The sequence below is a fragment of the Scyliorhinus canicula genome, chromosome 15 (genome assembly GCF_902713615.1).
Source record: "Scyliorhinus canicula chromosome 15, sScyCan1.1, whole genome shotgun sequence".
Lineage (NCBI taxonomy): Eukaryota > Metazoa > Chordata > Chondrichthyes > Carcharhiniformes > Scyliorhinidae > Scyliorhinus > Scyliorhinus canicula.
The window spans coordinates 146,524,796-146,541,589 of record NC_052160.1 but is presented as its reverse complement, the minus strand read 5'-3'; the positions used below and the strand labels follow the sequence as shown (position 1 = coordinate 146,541,589).

The 16,794-nt window shown below is 49.8% G+C and overlaps 1 protein-coding gene across 1 annotated transcript in view; it reads right to left on the bottom strand.

Moving 5' to 3' along the window:
- LOC119978350 (vitamin K-dependent protein Z-like) overlaps positions 1–4,500 on the bottom strand; it is a 46,012-nt gene extending 41,512 nt beyond the window's left edge. The window contains exons 1-2 of the mRNA XM_038819925.1: positions 4,352–4,500; positions 1,337–1,486 (exon numbers count right to left, since the gene is read on the bottom strand). Coding sequence (XP_038675853.1) covers positions 1,337–1,486; positions 4,352–4,357 — 156 coding nt within the window. The 5' untranslated portion in view covers positions 4,358–4,500. The remainder of the gene's footprint in view (positions 1–1,336; positions 1,487–4,351) is intronic.
- Positions 4,501–16,794: the final 12,294 nt, after the last annotated feature.

Genomic DNA, 16,794 nt, shown 5'->3' with positions numbered 1-16,794 from the left:
CTGTAATGTCCACTCGGTTTACCTGGACGATGTTCCCATCATCGGGACCTCGCAACAGGAACTCGTGGAGAATCTAACTGAGGTCCTCGAGCAGTTTGCTCGGGCTGGGGTCCACCTTCGGAGGAAAAAGTGCGTTTTCCACGCACAAGAAGTCACTTATCTCGGCTACTGAGTGGACAGCAGAGGGGGCCGGTTGGATTGAAAGGGAGAGGAGCTAGTTGCTGCTGCCAGTTGCTTTCCAGGGAGAGTGGGAAGAGAGCTTGCAGTTACCATGCCTGGGACTCGTATTTTTATTGGTCTTTCTGCTTATCGGCTGGGAGTGGAACGAGGAGAGGCTTTGATTGGCCTGTTGCCGTACTGAAAGTGGGGGAGAATGGACTCGCTTTTGCAGTTTTGGACTTGATGGTGTCTGGAGACCGGATGCCGGGACTGTGAGATTTTTTTAATGTTGGGGGATTGTATGATGACTATTGTATTTTTGTTGTGTATTTTTGAGTCTAGCGGATGGGTGCTTGCCAGTTGTGGCCCTGATGCTTCTGTGCATTGGGGGTTAAGGGATCCGGTGCTAGTGATGGGAAGGGATGGTCTCGCTCTTCTCAATCATGCATTGCCTGTCCTTTTCTGGAGGACTGTGCTGTTTGTGGACACCGCTTCACCAAAGTGGGGCTGTTACTAGAGTCAGGGGAGGGGAGGGGGAGCATGCGCTGGCTTGAGTGCTGGTGGCTTTGCCTTGTACTTAACTTTTTGTTGCGTTTCTTGTGGTATTTTGTGTTTTCTTTGTAAAGGGAATTCTCTCTCTCAGTCTCTCTCTCAGTCTCTCTCTCTCTCTCGCTCTCTCTCTCACTCTCTCTCTCTGTCTCACACTGGGCCCTGTATTGGTGTGTCCTTTTCCAGTCTGCACTGCCCATTTGGGCACCTTTCCACCAATGTGGGACTACCGTTAGGGCAGGGTGATGGTGAGTATGTGCTGCCTTTCCGCTGATGTGAGGGTACCGTTGGGGCCTGGGGGAAGGGGTGGGGGGAAGGGTTGGTGAGTATGTGCTGGCTTGAGAGCTGGTGATTTTATTTGTTTTTGGTGTCTTGCAAATGTTTTTTGCATAATATTGAATTTTGGGACTGTTGTTAATTCTTTTGTGTTCTTGAGTTATCAATCAACGTAAAATATCTGTCTAGGAGGGGAAGCGGGTGCTATACATCTCTGTCCCGCAGGGGTAACCTCACTTTTCTGAGCAGCTCAAACCCTCTCAGTCATGTGATCAGAGAAAGGAGGAAAATGAGAAAGAAACAGTGAAAATGATAAAAGAGACTAAAATGAGTCTTAAAGCTTCGGACTTACTGTTTGAACGTCATCTTCAAAAATCTCTCGAGCCTCTTCTTTGGAGCAAGTTTCCTCCACGCACTCTCTTTCCATATTCCCAGTGTACCATTCCTCTCCGAAAGAGTTAGCTCTGCGAAATCGAGACAGGAACCTCACAGCCTCCGGTTTCTGTACAAATACTCAAGATGCATCCATATTATTATAAATCACTTTCCTGTGTACATATATTGTAAGATGGTCATACTATTGACTGTCAATCATTCTGTGGTATCCTGAAGTTTTGGAAGGCACTATATAAATGAAAACTCTTACTTTGTTTCAAAGTAAGTTAGCACTGTTGCTTCACCAGGGACCCAGGTTCGATTCCCCTCTGGGTCACTGTCTGTGCGGAGTCTGCACGTTCTCCCCATGTCTGCGTGGGTTTCCTCCGGGTGCTCCGGTTTCCTCCCACAGTCCAAAGATGTGCAGGTTAGGTGGATTGGCCATGATAAATTGCTCCTTAGTGACCAAAAAGGTTATGTGGAGTTACTGGGTTATGGGATAGGGTGGAGGAGCGGGCTTAAGTAGGGTGGTCTTTCCAAGGGCCGGTGTAGACTTGATGGGCCGAGTGGCCTCCTTCTGCAATGCAAATTCTCTGATTCTATGATTCAATGTCAAAGATCAGGGGCTGGATTCCCCGGTTTGCCGGCTATTTCCTGACGCTGGCGTGGGAATGGTGACGTTTTACGACCGGCACAAATGGCGACCAATCCTCCATTTGGTTGGGGGCTAGCAGGAAGGCAGCGTGGAGCCCCTGGCTTGAGCTGCCAATACGGCCAGAGAATTGCCGGGTCCGTGGCCGTGCATGCGTACTGCAGTAGCCGCGCCGTGCAACATGCCACAAGCCGGGCGCAGACCTGGCCTGCCAAATAGCGCCCCCCTGCCCGCAGATCGGCTCCCCCCTGACTGTGCTGGCGCTGAACTGAGTCCACAGCCGCCACACCATGTTCCCGACAAAAAATATCATGAGAGTCCCACGCCGTCGGGTACTCGGACTGTTGGGGGCGGAGCATCAGGTGGAGGGCCTCAGGTAACTTCCTGAAGCCGTCCATACAGCATGCAGCGTACTCTGTGAGTTCACCATTTTGGAGGGGATGGAGCATCGCAAAAGCGCCGCCGTCCCCGATTTTGTCGTCAACGTGGATTCTCCGGCCGATCACCGAATGCGATTTCGGCGTTGACAACCAGAGAATCCCGTCCCAGGACTCCGGGCTGGAATCTCACTGAATTTGCTGACACTGGATTTTAAATTTCACTGGATTTGCTGACACTGGATTTTAAATTTCACTGGATTTGCTGACACTGGATTTTAAATTTCACTGATTTGCTGACACTGGATGTGGGGCTGGCATTGGAAACCTATCAAAGTATCGAGGGAAGAATTGTACAAAGTCCCTTTCAAAAATTATTTTGGTGCAAGAGTACTTTGGCCTCTTGCGTTTTAATCAATAAAATGACTAAACTGCTTGTTATTTATTTTCTCTTTTGGTTAGCTGTAGAGATAGTTTCAAATAAAAAAAGACACAAGTAACCAGCTTCCCCACAATCCTGCCAATTAAACCCACTTTCATTATAATCTGTTCAGTTATAACACACACTTTGTTATGAAGCTCCAGAAACGGTTGTGACCTTCTATTTGATCTTATGCCGTGTGTTAATTTTTGCCGTGTGCAGGGAATTTTCACTTTTACACATCTCTCTTTTTAACAGAATGAAAGTGTGATTCCTACAGATGCGCTGGTATCAGTTTGGTGCCTGATAGGCAGAATGTTCCAGCCCTGATTTTGATCCATGTGAGTTCCTCGTTGGTGGGGAGCTGGGAAAGATAAAAACCCACTGCAGCAAAAATCAGGTTGAAGCAAGTTTAACTCATTTACACGTTGCCATTTAACTCATTTGCACGTTGCCAAGTTTAACTCATTTACACGTTGCCATTTAACTCATTTACATGTTGCCAATTTAACTCATTTACACGTTGCCAAGTTCACTTCCCACTGGTTTACATAAAAAAGCAAGTGGCTGATGGTTGCGCATTGGCACTCCAGTAAATGTGACAAGAGCGATTTAGGGAGCATCTGACAGGAGGGAAGGAGTAGGAAGTCTGGAGCCGCAATGGCCTCAATTTTCCTTGCGCTCAGAGGAACATTTGACTCCTTCAACATCATAGGGAAATTAAAGAATTTATCTTAAATTGTCTCACCTGGTCTAGGATCCCCTTCTCCCTTTACTTTACCTGGCAAAAAAGCCACAGCATTTTCACACACAGGCCTGTGGTAAGTTAACAGTTGGAACTGGTTGACTTCATTACTCCCCATTCTCCATATCAGGGGTTACGGGGAAAATGCAGGAGAATGGGGGTGATAAACATATCAGCCAAGATCGAATGGCGGAGTAGGTAGACTCGATGGGCCGAATGGCCTAATTCTTCTCCTATATTTGATATGTCAATGAGGACGCTGACTGCTTTGCATGGCTGTCTCAGCTGCCCTTCAATAGGCAGGATCATGGGCAATTCTGATCAGGAGCATTTCAAACCCAAATGCAGTTTCCACTGGGAAGGTTGAGCTAAAATTGACATTCTTCGCACCAAAATGCCTTTTTCCAATTGTTTAATTACCCTGATGGAAATCATTCCAGATACCATCACTCTAATATCACATAAAGGCAGCAAAGGCTAGATGACAATTTTGGAATAATTGACAAAAAAATTGGTTTTAAGGAACAAAATTGTTATCCTGTTCCATGACCCAGTTCTGCCTCAGGGGGAGTGATGCAAAGGTCATGACAGAGATTGTAAAGCTGAGAGATGCTAATTGCCGATTGTTAACGGACGCTGGGTACAGACATCAACGTGGCAGAGAACGAATCAGATCACCAATCTATCCTCAGCCAGGGACTGACTCCACACCACACGTGGGAGTAACAGAGGGAGTGAGGGACAACACAGCTGGAACAGGTTGCCTGAAGAAATGTTATGAAAGCGTTGATACTTACAGTCATTTGCCTGACACTCAAAGAGAAGCAATGATATTATCCCACAGCTCAAAATGATTGTCATGTTCAAATTGATCATCGCAAGACAATCAAGATGCTGTATTGCCAACGATAATTCGACCACACTCAAACTGATGTTCCACTGTTTATATAGTCAGTGGGTGTTTTGGAGTTGAAATGCTTTGGTTAATAAGTAACCGATTATTTTGAAAGGTTATCACAAGGTTTCACAGATCAGTATCATTGATTACAGCAAAGAATATATCTTGTGTAGATGTGCATTGTAACTACACCACACAGGGTGGGAACTTACTTGCCCTTGGGAGGCAGATTGGGGGGCATGGGGAGGTTGGAGGTTGGGGGGGGGGAGGGGTGCAGCCGGTAAAATATTAGGAAGCTACCTGGAATCAAGGACAGCACGGTAGCACAGTGGTTAGCACAATTGCTTCGAAGCTCCAGGGTCCCAGGTTCGATTCCCGGCTTGGGTCACTGTCTGAGCGGAGTCTGCACGTTCTCCCCATGTGTGCGTGGGTTTCCTCCGGGTGCTCCGGTTCCCCCCCACAGTCCAAAGATGTGCAGGTTAGGTGGATTGGCCATGCTAAATGGCCCTTAGTGTCCAAAATTGCCCTTAGTGTTGGGTGGGGTTACAGGATTATAGGGATAGGGTGGAGTTGTGGGCTTGGGTAGGGTACTCCTTCCAAGTGCCGGTGAAGACTCGATGGGCCGAATGGCCTCCTGCACTGTAAATTCTATGATGATACCTCAGGATGTCTCCACGATGAACTTCAGTCCTTGCTCCATTTTACCAGCAGCAGGAGGGAGATTGGCGGCTGCCCGCCCACCAGAGACACTCAGCTGATTTAAATAATTGAGGTCCCTTTAGGGGTCACTTTGAGGGTCAGCTGGCATTTTTCTGGTGGCAGAGTGGCCATTTGTCAAGGGGGCAGCAACAGCTGCAAGGGCACAGCCACCCAAAGGTTTCTGGAAGGTAGCATCAGAATTTGAGGTTCAATGGCCCAAAGAAGGTCTCTCGGCAGCAACGGTTGCCCCACAGGACCTGACATGGTCAATGGCAGAATTTCCCCATCGATTGCTCGGGCTGCTTGCCCAACCCTGGCTGAGAAAATGAATTTTTACCTCCTCTGTGAGGTTGCTTCAAAATGGAGGCACCATCTTGTTCTGTTTGCAACCTCTGCAACAGCGACCTGTAAACCGTGACAATCTGCTGGCACTCTGAATGGCTGGCAGTGTGGGATGACCAGCCCACCATCCTGAACTGGGTGACCAGCTCAGTCTTGACTATTTAAGAGACCACTGCAGGAAGATTGACTTTACAGTCCCACTGCCCAATCCCGCAGACTCACACTTACCAGTTGAGATGAAGAAACTGCTTCTATCTTGGAGGATAGAATGGAGGTGGGATAGGCACATGACGACACTGAGCTTGCGGGGGGGGGGGGGGGGGGGGGGGGGGGTGATAACCAGGGGGAATGATAGCACAGGTTTCAGCTCAGCTGGGGGGGGTGGGGCTCAGTCACATGCAAATTCTGCTACAACAGCGGAGCCTGGCCCAAAGGGACAGGAGGCAGCCGTCCAGGATGGAGAGCCGGCCACCCAACAGGCCGAGGAGGAGGAGGTGCAAAGGAGGCGCCGCACAAGGCCTTGTGTGTACTGGCACCGCCTGTCATTCGAGGACTTGCTGGACCGGGCATGCCGTTAAAGGCTCCGGCTGAGCAGGGAGACAGTGCGACATATCTGCCAGATGATGGCACACCTAGCACCGCAGGGGTATGGGGGAGGACACTCGTTCCCGGTGATTGTCAAGGTGATGGTCGCTCTGAACTTGTACACCGCGAGGTCTTTCCAGATGGCAAGTGGGGACCTGTCCGTGATCTCACAGAGTTCGGTGCGCAGGTGCATCCGTGCCAGCATGGAGGCCCTTTATAGCCAGGCGCCTCAATACATCCATTTCAATATGGACCGAACCCACCAGAATGCCCGGGCAGCGGGGTTCAGCACTATCTCCGGGATGGCCCGGGTCCAGGAGGGGATCGAGATGCATGTCCCCTTACAATCACCTGCAGATGACAGGCTGCTCTACACAAACCGAAAGGTGTTTCACTCAATGAATGTGCAGCTTGTGTGTGACCATAAGATGCGCATCATGCACGTCTGTGCCCGATACCCGGGCAGTGTGCACAACGCTTTCATCCTGGCAAACTCTTCAAGGCACTACCTCAGCTGGGGGGTTGGGTTCTGGGTGACAGGGGTTACCCACTGCGGCCATGACTGATGACGCCTATCCAGAGGCTCCAGACCGATGCGGAGACCCGGAGTCTATGCAGCGACCAGGAGTGTGATCGAGCAGAGCTTCGACCTCTTGCAGATGTGGTTCAGTTGTCTGGACTGCTCTGGAAGGGCCCTCCAGTATGAGGCTGAGAGGGTCGCCCGCATCGTGCTGGCCTGCTGTGTCCTCCACAACATCACGCAGCAGGGGGGTGATGTGCTGGAGGAGGAGGCTGAATGCCAGGCTTCGTCCGACGAGGAGGATACAGGGATGAATAAGAATGGCTGGACATGGGGCCCCGACAAGCACGGGAGGGCGCACAATGTGCGGAGGAAGATAAAAGAGGTGGGGGAGTTGCAATATTGGTTAGAAAACATATTACAGTTGTAGAGGGAGGACACCATTGAAGAATCAAGTAACGAGGCACTATGGGTAGAGCTCAGAAACAGGAAGGGAGCAGTCACTATGATGGGGGTGTATTACAGACCTCCCAACAGCCCATGGGAAGTTGAATAACAGATATGTAAACAGATTCTGGATAGATGTAGAAATAATAGGGTTGTTGTAGTGGGAGACTTTAATTTTCCTCATATTGACTGGAAATCCCTTAGGGCTCGGGGTCCGAATGCTGAGGAATTTGTTAAGTGTGTCCAGGAAGTGTGTTAGGGACTGGTTTAGCACAGGGCTAAATAGCTGGCTTTTAAAGCAGACCAAGGCAGGCCAGCAGCACGGTTCAATTCCCATACCAGCCTCCCCAAACAGGTGCAGGAATGTGGTGACTAGGGGCTCTTCACAGTAACTTCATTTGAAGCCTACTTGTGATAATAAGCGATTTTCATTTTTCATTTAATTTTTCATTTCAGTTCATTTGAGGAACGTTTTTGGAACAATATGTGGATAGTCCGAGAGAGAGGGCTATATTGGACCTAGTACTAGAGAACGAGCCCGGCCAGGTCATCAAAGTTGCAGTGGGAGAACGTGTGGCAAACAGTGACCACAATTCCGTAAGCTTTCAGATACTCATTGAAAAGGACGAGTGTTGTCCGAGGGTTAAGGTGCTAAATTGGGGGAAGGCTAACTACAACCAGATTAGACAGGATTTGGAGGATTGTTTGGGAGAGGCTTGATGAGACCATCAATTCACTAAACACGTGCTTTGAGATATGAACAGTGGTTTTAATCTACTTACTACAGAGCCAGCCTGGTACACGTTGAACTCTCGATGAACTGGTCGGCTGGCTCTGGGCATCGATATTTATACAGCAGTCCACGGGGAGGAGCCAAGGGTGGAGCCCTGTACAAACTCCTAAGCATTCCCAGAGCTACTCCCCCTAGTGGTCGGGAAACACAACTGTGCTTACAATCGTACGGTCTCATATATATATCACAGTGTGAATTACAGAGTTACATTCACCCCCTACAAAAAAATCCCCGGCGGGGGTGGTGGTTCATAAATTGAGTCTGTCCGGTGGTCGAGTCATCCGCTGCGATCTCCGGAGCACCGGGGTTGCAGCCTCCTGTGGTGGCTGGATGGGTGTCGCGGGTTGGGGTACGATGGCGGACTCCGGGGGCGATTCCGCCCGAGCTCCATACCCGTCTGGTTCGACTGGGGACGCTGGGGGTTAGCCGGTGCGGATGCGCGAAACAAATGTAGCGAGCTAGTGGGCTCAGGAGCGCGAGGGGGCGGCTGGGTGGGGTGTAGAGTGAGGGGTACCTCTGCAGTGGTAGTGGGGGTGCTGGATCCAGTGGGTGCTAGGTCCCGGAGGGATACGGTGTCCTGACGGCCGTCAGGGAACTCTACGAAGGCGTACTGGGGGTTTGAGTGGAGCAGGCGCACCTTCTCTACAAGGGGGTCAGTTTTGTGTGCCCTGGCGTGCTTCCTCAGGAGTACAGGGCCCGGTGTCTTCAGCCATGCCGGGAGTGAGACCCCCGTGGTAGTGCCCCTGGAAAAGATAAAGAGCCTCTCGTGAGAGATCTGGTTGGTCGCGGTGCATAAGAGGGACCTAATAGCGTGGAGCGCGTCTGGGAGGACATCCTGCCAATGGGAGACTGGGAGATTCCTGGACCGGGGGGTCAGTCGGACGGTCTTCCAGACCGTCGCATTCTCCCTCTCCACCTGCCCATTCCCCCTGGGGTTGTAGCTGGTAATACTATGCAAGGCCCTAATGACTGTGTGGGAGGTCATATCGGGGCACGGGATAGCAAAGGGGAAGCGGGAGAACTCATCTATGACGTTTAGGAAGTAAACGTTCCTGTTAGTCGAGGGGAGCGGCCCTTTGAAATCGATCGCAAGGCGTTCAAAGGGCCTAGAAGCCTTGACCAGGTGGGTCCTGTCTGGTCTATAGAAGTGCACTCCGCGCAGATCGGGCAGTCTCTGGGGACAGCTTTTACCTCCTCAGTGGAGAAAGGCAGATTTCGGGCTTTGATGTAGTAGGCGAGCCGGGTGACAGAGGTCGTTGTGGATGACTTTCAGGCGGTCGTTCTGCGCGCTGGCGCACGTCCCGCGGGATAGGGCATCTGGGGGCTCGTTAAGATTCACCCGGTCGATACTTAATATCGTTAGCTATAGGTGGAGAGTTCGATCCTCTACCGCAGAATTTTATCGTTTTTAATTTTGCCCCTTTGCGAGTTGTCAAACATGAAGGCAACCGATCTTTGGTCGGTGATGAGGGTGAACCTCCTACCTGCGAGGTAGTGCCTCCAGTGACGAATAGCCTCCACAATGGCTTCTTTTGCGACTGCCGAGTGTCGGAATTCCGAAGCGGACAGGGTACGGGAGAAGAATGCGACTCGTCTCCCTGCCTGATTTAAAGTGGCTGCAAGAGCTACCTCTGAAGCGTCGCTCTCAACCTGAAAGGGGGTGGATTCATCCACCGCCCGCATGGCCGCTTTGGCGATGTCCTCCTTGATGCAGTTGAAGGTCTGGCACGCTCAGCTAACAGGGGAAATAGTGTGGCCTTAAAGAGTGGTCTGGCTTTGTCCGCATATTGAGGGACCCACTGGGCTTAATACGAAAAGAATCCCAAGCACCGTTTGAGGGCCCTGAGACAATGGGGGAGGGGGTGCATACGGTCCGGGTCGGGACCCAGGACTCCGTTTTCCACGACATAGCCGAGGATGGCTAGTCTGGTCGTGCAGAAAACGCATTTCTCCTTTTTATAGGTGAGGTTTAGTTTCTGAGCCGTCTGGAGAAAACGGTAGAGATTGGCGTCGTGGTCCTGCTGGTCATAGCCGCAGATGGTAACGCTATCCAAGTACGGGAACGTGGCCTGCAGCCCAGCCCATACTGGTCCACCATTCGGTCCATTGCTCGTTGGAACACCGAGACCCCATTAGTGACGCCGAAGGGAACCCGGAGGAAATGGAAGAGGTGGCCATCGGCCTCGAATGCCGTGTAGTGGCAGTCCTCCGGGCGGATTGGGAGCTGGTGGTATGCAGACTTCAGATCCACCATGGAGAAGAGCCGATACTGGGCGATCTGATTTACTATGTTTGCAATCCTGAGGAGGGGGTACGCGTCGAGGAGTGTAAACCTATTTATGGTCTGACTATAGTCTATGATCATGCGGAATTTTCCCCCGGTCTTGACGACCACCACCTGAGCTCTCCAAGGGCTGTTGCTGGCCTCTATTATCCCCTCACTGAGAAGCCTTCGGACCTCTGATCTGATGAACACCCTATCCTGCAGGCAGTACCGCCTGCTACGGGTGGCTACGGGTTTACAGTCCTGGGTGAGATTGGCAAAGAGAGGTGGGGGGGGGGATTCACAGCGTGGCTAGGCTGCAGATAGTGAGTGGGGGTAGGGGTCCGCCGAAACTGAGGGTGAGGCTCTTGAGCTTACACTGAAAATCTAGGCCCAATAAGAGTGGGGCGCAGAGTTCGGGCAGGACGTAGAGCTGGAATTTAGCATAGCTAGCGCCTTGGATTGTGAGCGTCGCGGCGGTGCGCCCTTGGATCTGGACAGAGTGGGAGCCCGAAGCGAGGGAGATAGTTTGCCGTGCGGGGAAAACGGGGAGCGAACAGCGTCTTACCAGATCTGGGTGTACGAAGCTCTCAGTGCTCCTGGAGTCGAAAAGGCATGGCGTGCTGTACCCGTTAATTTGGACCGTCGCCATCGAGTTTCGCAGATGTTTCGGGCGCGATTGGTCCAGAGTGACTGCGCTGAGTTGCGAGTAGTCGGTGGCTCGATCAGCTGTGCTAGAGTGGGCCCGTGATGACTGCCCTCTGACTTCGTAGTCGTCGAGGTGAGTTTCAGAGTTTGAAGGGGATGGATCCCAAGATGGCTGCCCCCATGAGTCGCACATGTCGGGTGGGGGCGGAGTCGGCATACAGGCTGCAGCATTTCTGGGCCTGCGGGCCTGTGAATTCAGGGAACGAGTGCTTTGAGCCGTGGGAGGGTTAGAGGCTGGGGCGGAACGAGTGCTTTGAGCCGTGGGAGGGTTAGAGGCTGGGACTTTCTTCGCCAGACACACTCTGGCACAGTGTCCTTTTCACCCGCAGCTGCTGCAGGTCGCGTTGCGGGCCGGGCAGTGCTGCCGCGAGTGCTGATTCTGGCCGCAAAAGTGGCAGACTGGGGCAGCATTGTGGCTGGGTGGCCGCGCGGCGCAGGCCTGGAGGAGTCGCTGGTCGGGGGCCCATGATGGGGTCACGGGGTCCACCGGGAACGAGGTGAGGCTGCGGAAGGAGACCTCCATAGTGGTAGCAAGTTCAAGTTCAAGATTTAGGGCCCCCTTTTCCAGCAGTCGCTGGCGCACGTAATTTGACCTAAGGCCCGCAACAAAGGCATCGTGTACAGCAAGGTCTCTATGTTCTGCTGCGGTAACCGCCTGGTAATTACAGTCACTAGATAAAGTTTTAAGCTCTCTCAGGAATTCTACGGGCGATTCCGTAGGCCGCTGGCGGTGAGTAGTGAACACGTGTCGTGCATAGACTTCATTAACAGGCCTCACATACATTTTGTCGAGTAGCGCTAGGGCTTCAGTATACGAACCGGCACAGTTTAGTTGAGTACAGATTCTGTGGCTCACCCTCGTGTGTAGTAGGCTCAGTTCCTGCTCCTCCGTTGTTTCGGCTGTGCTTGCTTCCGCCAGGTAGGCTTTAAAACACCGCAGCCAATGAGAAAAAATTTATTTTGCCTCTGCATCCTGTGGGTCGAGTTCCAGTCGCTCAGGCTTGAGGGCTGATTCCATGATTGATCCTGACTGTTTCTTAAGTAGATTAAATTGATGAGACCATCAATTCACTAGACACGTGCTTTGAGATATGAACAGTGTGTTTTTGAAAACTCACCACTATTCTTAGAATTCCCCCTATACCAAAAAGGGCCAATATTCTAAATGGTGAACAGGGATTCTCACTCCCTGACTCTGATGCAGGCTTCGGTGGGTGCTATTCAGGTCAAACTATATTTTCAAGTTATCCCCCGGTATAACCCATACCTTCACCGAAGATTTTATCTACTTACCACTTAGTAGCATCGATGTCCTGGGTCCTGCATTGCTAAGTAAGTAACGTAGACTTTCAGGAATAAATCACTTTTTCAGGTTAAGTTAAGTTATTTTATTATTATATTTTTTCTTTTAAAAGCTGCAAACAGTTTCTTTACAGAAAGGTAAAAAGATCTTGCTTCTGGATCCTTCCTGTTGGTTGTAGGGACCTTCAGGCCCACCTTGACACTCAACCTTCTTTAAAGTCTGGTCATTTTGGGATGTATTCGCTGGTTAGCTCTGTTGCTGTGTCTTGTTGATCCATGTACTGAGCTATAAGAGCTAACTCTGCTAGTTATCTCTAAGCTGACTCTGACTCCTGTTTAAATTCTAGTCTTCTTTAGATGTATAACTGTTTAAACTCGGCTGCTTGCCTTGTCTTTCCCATGACCGAGCTCTCTCTCTCTCTCTCTCTCAGTTCTCCTCCCCTTCTCTCCTGTTGCTGTTTCTGTTGCCTTTCTTCGGGTTTATATTCTCTTTCAAAGAGTTATTAAGTTTTAACGACTTTATTGTAAATGAGCTTGTTTCACTTTGATTGTTAAAAAGTATCTTTGATGTAAACATTTGAATTCAACTAATTATTAATTTTGGGCATAACGTCACCTCAGATCTGATTACAAAATGCTTTGGTTTCAATAGGTGTTACTTTTATTTCTGTGATTTCGAATCGTTTAATTTTCCAATTGTCCCCAGCTCATAACTTTGCCTTTGATTTTGACTTTAAATTATGTTTCTTGTAGACAGGTCGTCTCCAATTTGCTTTTAATTGACTTGATGTTAGTAGAATTTTACACTTAGAATTAACACCAAATGCGACTGAGCATCATCGATCCTTTCCAGCTGTTTACTAAGAGAGTTTATTTCAATTAAGGTGTGAAACTTTGCTTTTAGCTGTATGCTAAAATTTAGAACATAGAACATAGAACGATACAGCGCAGTACATGCCCTTCGGCCCACGATGTTGCACCGACATGGGAAGTCAAAAACTAAAGGCCATCTAACCTACACTACGCCATTATCATCCATATGCTTATCCAATAAACTTTTAAATGCCCTCAATGTTGGCGAGTTCACTACTGTTGCAGGTAGGGCATTCCACGGCCTCACCACTCTTTGCGTAAAAAACCTACCTCTGACCTCTGTCCGATATCTATTACCCCTCAATTTAAGGCTATGTCCCCTCGTGCTAGCCACCTCCATCCGCGGGAGAAGGCTCTCACTGTCCACCCTATCTAACCCTCTGATCATTTTGTATGCCTCTATTAAGTCACCTCTTAACCTTCTTCTCTCTAACGAAAACAACCTCAAGTCCATCAGCCTTTCCTACCCCTGGACTGCTGTATAAATATCGATGCCCAGAGCTAGCCGACCAGTTCATCGAGAGTTCAACGTGTAACAGGCTGGCTCTGTAGTAAGTAGATTAAAACCACTTGTAATTGAAAATACAGAAAAAAGTCCATCAGCCTTTCCTCATAAGATTTTCCCTCCATACCAGGCAACATCCTGGTAAATCTCCTCTGAACCCGTTCCAAAGCCTCCACGTCCTTCCTATAATGAGGCGACCAGAACTGTACGCAGTACTCCAAATGCGGCCGTACCAGAGATTTAACTTGGTTATGACTTGAAAGACCTGCCTGCTTTAAACATTCATCACTTAATTCAATTGAAACTCTCATCCATGCTTTTCCAGATGCTTCCTGAGATAGTTACTTTCAATGAAGGTGTGAGCCATTGTTTTAGCTTACCACCAGGATCCTGTGTGTTTGATAAGCCTGCTTGTGAGAAAGAATCTGCATTTTATAATCCTGCTCTTTGTAGCTGCTATTAACCTTTTGTGGGATCTTTCCCTGTATCCTCTCAGACCAGATATTGCCAGACTTCCATGTTTCAAATGACATATTTTTCTGTATTTTCAATTACAAGTGGTTTTAATCTACTTACTACAGAGCCAGCCTGTTACACGTTGAACTCTCGATGAACTGGTCGGCTGGCTCTGGGCATCGATATTTATACAGCAGTCCAGGGGGAGGAGCCAAGGGTGGAGCCCTGTACAAACTCCTAAGCATTCCCAGAGCTACTCCCCCTGGTGGTCAGGCAACGCAACTGCGCTTACAATCGTACATTCTCATATATATATATCACAGTGTGAATTACAGAGTTACATTCACCACAAGGCTGTTTGAGGGTAAATCCACATTTGGCATGTGGGAGTCTTTTAAGGAGCAGTTGAATGGAGTGCAAGATAGGCATGTGCCAGTAAAAAGGAAAGGCAGGATTCAGGAACCATGGATGGTCAGGGAAATTGAGAATATTGTCAAACAGAAAAAAGATGCATATGTGAGGTACAGGCAACTAAAAACAGATGAAGCACTTGTGGAATACAAGGAAAGTAGAAATGTGCTCAAGCAGGGAGTTAGGAGGGTAAAAAGGGGCCACAAAATGTCCTTGGCAGACAGGATCAAGGAGAATCCCAAGGCATTTTATACATATATTAGGAACAAGAGGGTAGCTGGAGAAAGAGTTGGTCCACTCAAGGACAAAGGAGGGAAATTATGTATTGAACCAGAGGAAGTGGGTGAGGTCCTTAATGAGTATTTTGCATCGGTATTCACAAAGCAGAGGAACATGCTGATCGGTGGTTTCTCAGAGTGATGTGAAAACACTTTAGATCAGATCGTTATTACGAGGGAGGAAGTGTTAGGTGTGTTAAAGAGCATTAAGGTAGACAAATCCCCAGGGCCAGATGGCATCTATCCCAGATTCCTGAGGGAGATAAGAGATGAAATCGCTGGGCCTCTAACAGAAATCTTTGTTTCCTTGTTGGCCACAAGTGAGATCCCAGAGGATTAGAGGACAGCCAATGTTGTACCATTATTTAAGAAGGGTTGCAAGGATAACTTGCCGAGTAATTATAGGCTAGTGAGCTTGACATCAGTGACAGTGAAATTGTTGGGAAAGATTCTCCGAGATAGGGGCCGGGATTCTCCGAGATAGGGGCCGGGATTCTCCGAGATAGGGGCCGGGATTCTCCGAGATAGGGGCCGGGATTCTCAGAGCCTCTGGGCCGCAATCACACTCGTCGCGGGGGCGGAGAATGGGGCGGCAGACCTGCAATTGGATCCGATGCGGCGCTGGTTGGGGGCCATTGAAAGAGGCTCCCGCGGCGTTTCTCCGCCAATAACTGTCCGAGTTCCCGCCGACGTGGTTCACTCATGGATCCACCCGGCGAGAGCTCACAGCCGCCTGGGGGGTGGGGGGGGGGGGTAGGGGAATCTACCACCAGGGGGGCCCCCAGGACGGCCAGGCTCACGATCGGGGGCCACCGATCAGCGGGCAGCGTGCAATCTGTGGGGTCCTGTATTGTTGGGGCCGGCTTGCCGTGTGGGTCCGCCATGGTGCACAGGGCTGCCGCGTGCATATGCGGACCCAGAGCCGAAAATGCAGGGCCCCGTATCGGCCACTGGAGCTACGTGGAGCACTCTGGGGCCCTGCTGCCCCCTTCAAAACGAAGAATCACTCTGGACTTTCTCCAGGAATATCCAAAGCTATTTGTGCCCGTTTTCTTGTGAGCATGGGGACATAGCCTCATTATCAGAGAATTCCGCCTGGGATCTATACATATTTGGAAGTGAATGGTCTCATTAGTGACAGACAGCATGGTTTTGTACGAGGGAGGTCATGTCTCACTAATTTAATTTAATTTTTTGAGGAGGTGACAAAAATGATTGACGACAGAAGGGCTGTGGATGTTGTCTCCATGGACTTTAGTAAAGCATTTGATAAGGTCCCTCATGGCAGGCTGGTGCAAAAGATTAGATTACATAGGGTCAGGGGTGAACTAACTGGATGGATTCAGAACTGGCTTGGCCACAGAGACAGAGGGTAGCAGTGGAAGGGTGTTTTTCCGAATGGAGATCTGTAACTAGTGGTGTTCCGCAGGGATCAGTGCTGGAACCTCTGCTCTTTGTAATATATATAAATGACTTGGAAGAAAACGTAGCGGGTCTGATTAGCAAGTTTGCGGATGATACTAAGATTGCAGGAGCTGCGGATAGTGATGAAGATTGTCAGAGAATACAGCAGGATATAGATAGGCTGCAAAATTGGGCAGAGAAATGGCAGATGGAGTTTAACCCTGACAAATGCGAGGTGATGCATTTTGATAGATCCAATTCAGGTGGGAGCTATAAAATAAATGGCAGAACCATCAGGAGCATAGAGACACAGAGAGATCTGGGCGTGCAGATCCACAGATCCTTAAAAGTGGCAGCACAGGTGGAAATGGTGGGAAAGAAAGCATATGGCATGCTTGCCTTCATAGGACGGGGTCTCGAGTAAAAAACCTCGAAAATTATTTTGCAGTTAAAGAACGTTGGTCGGGCCACATTTGGAATACTGTGCCCAATTCTGGTCACTGCACTACCAGAAGGACGTGGAGGCTTTGGGGAGAGTACAGAAAAGGTTTACCAGGATGTTGCCTGGTATGGAGGGTATTAGCTATGAGGAGAGATTGAATAAACTGGGATGGACTCACTAGAGAGACGGAGTCTGAGGGGCGACCCAGTGCCAGCTCCAACACAACACGTGATGATCTGGTCCTAGAAGACTACGACTCAGACGAAGGTTTCATCATTCGAGATGGCGACCCCAGCACCAAATCCGACACAGAC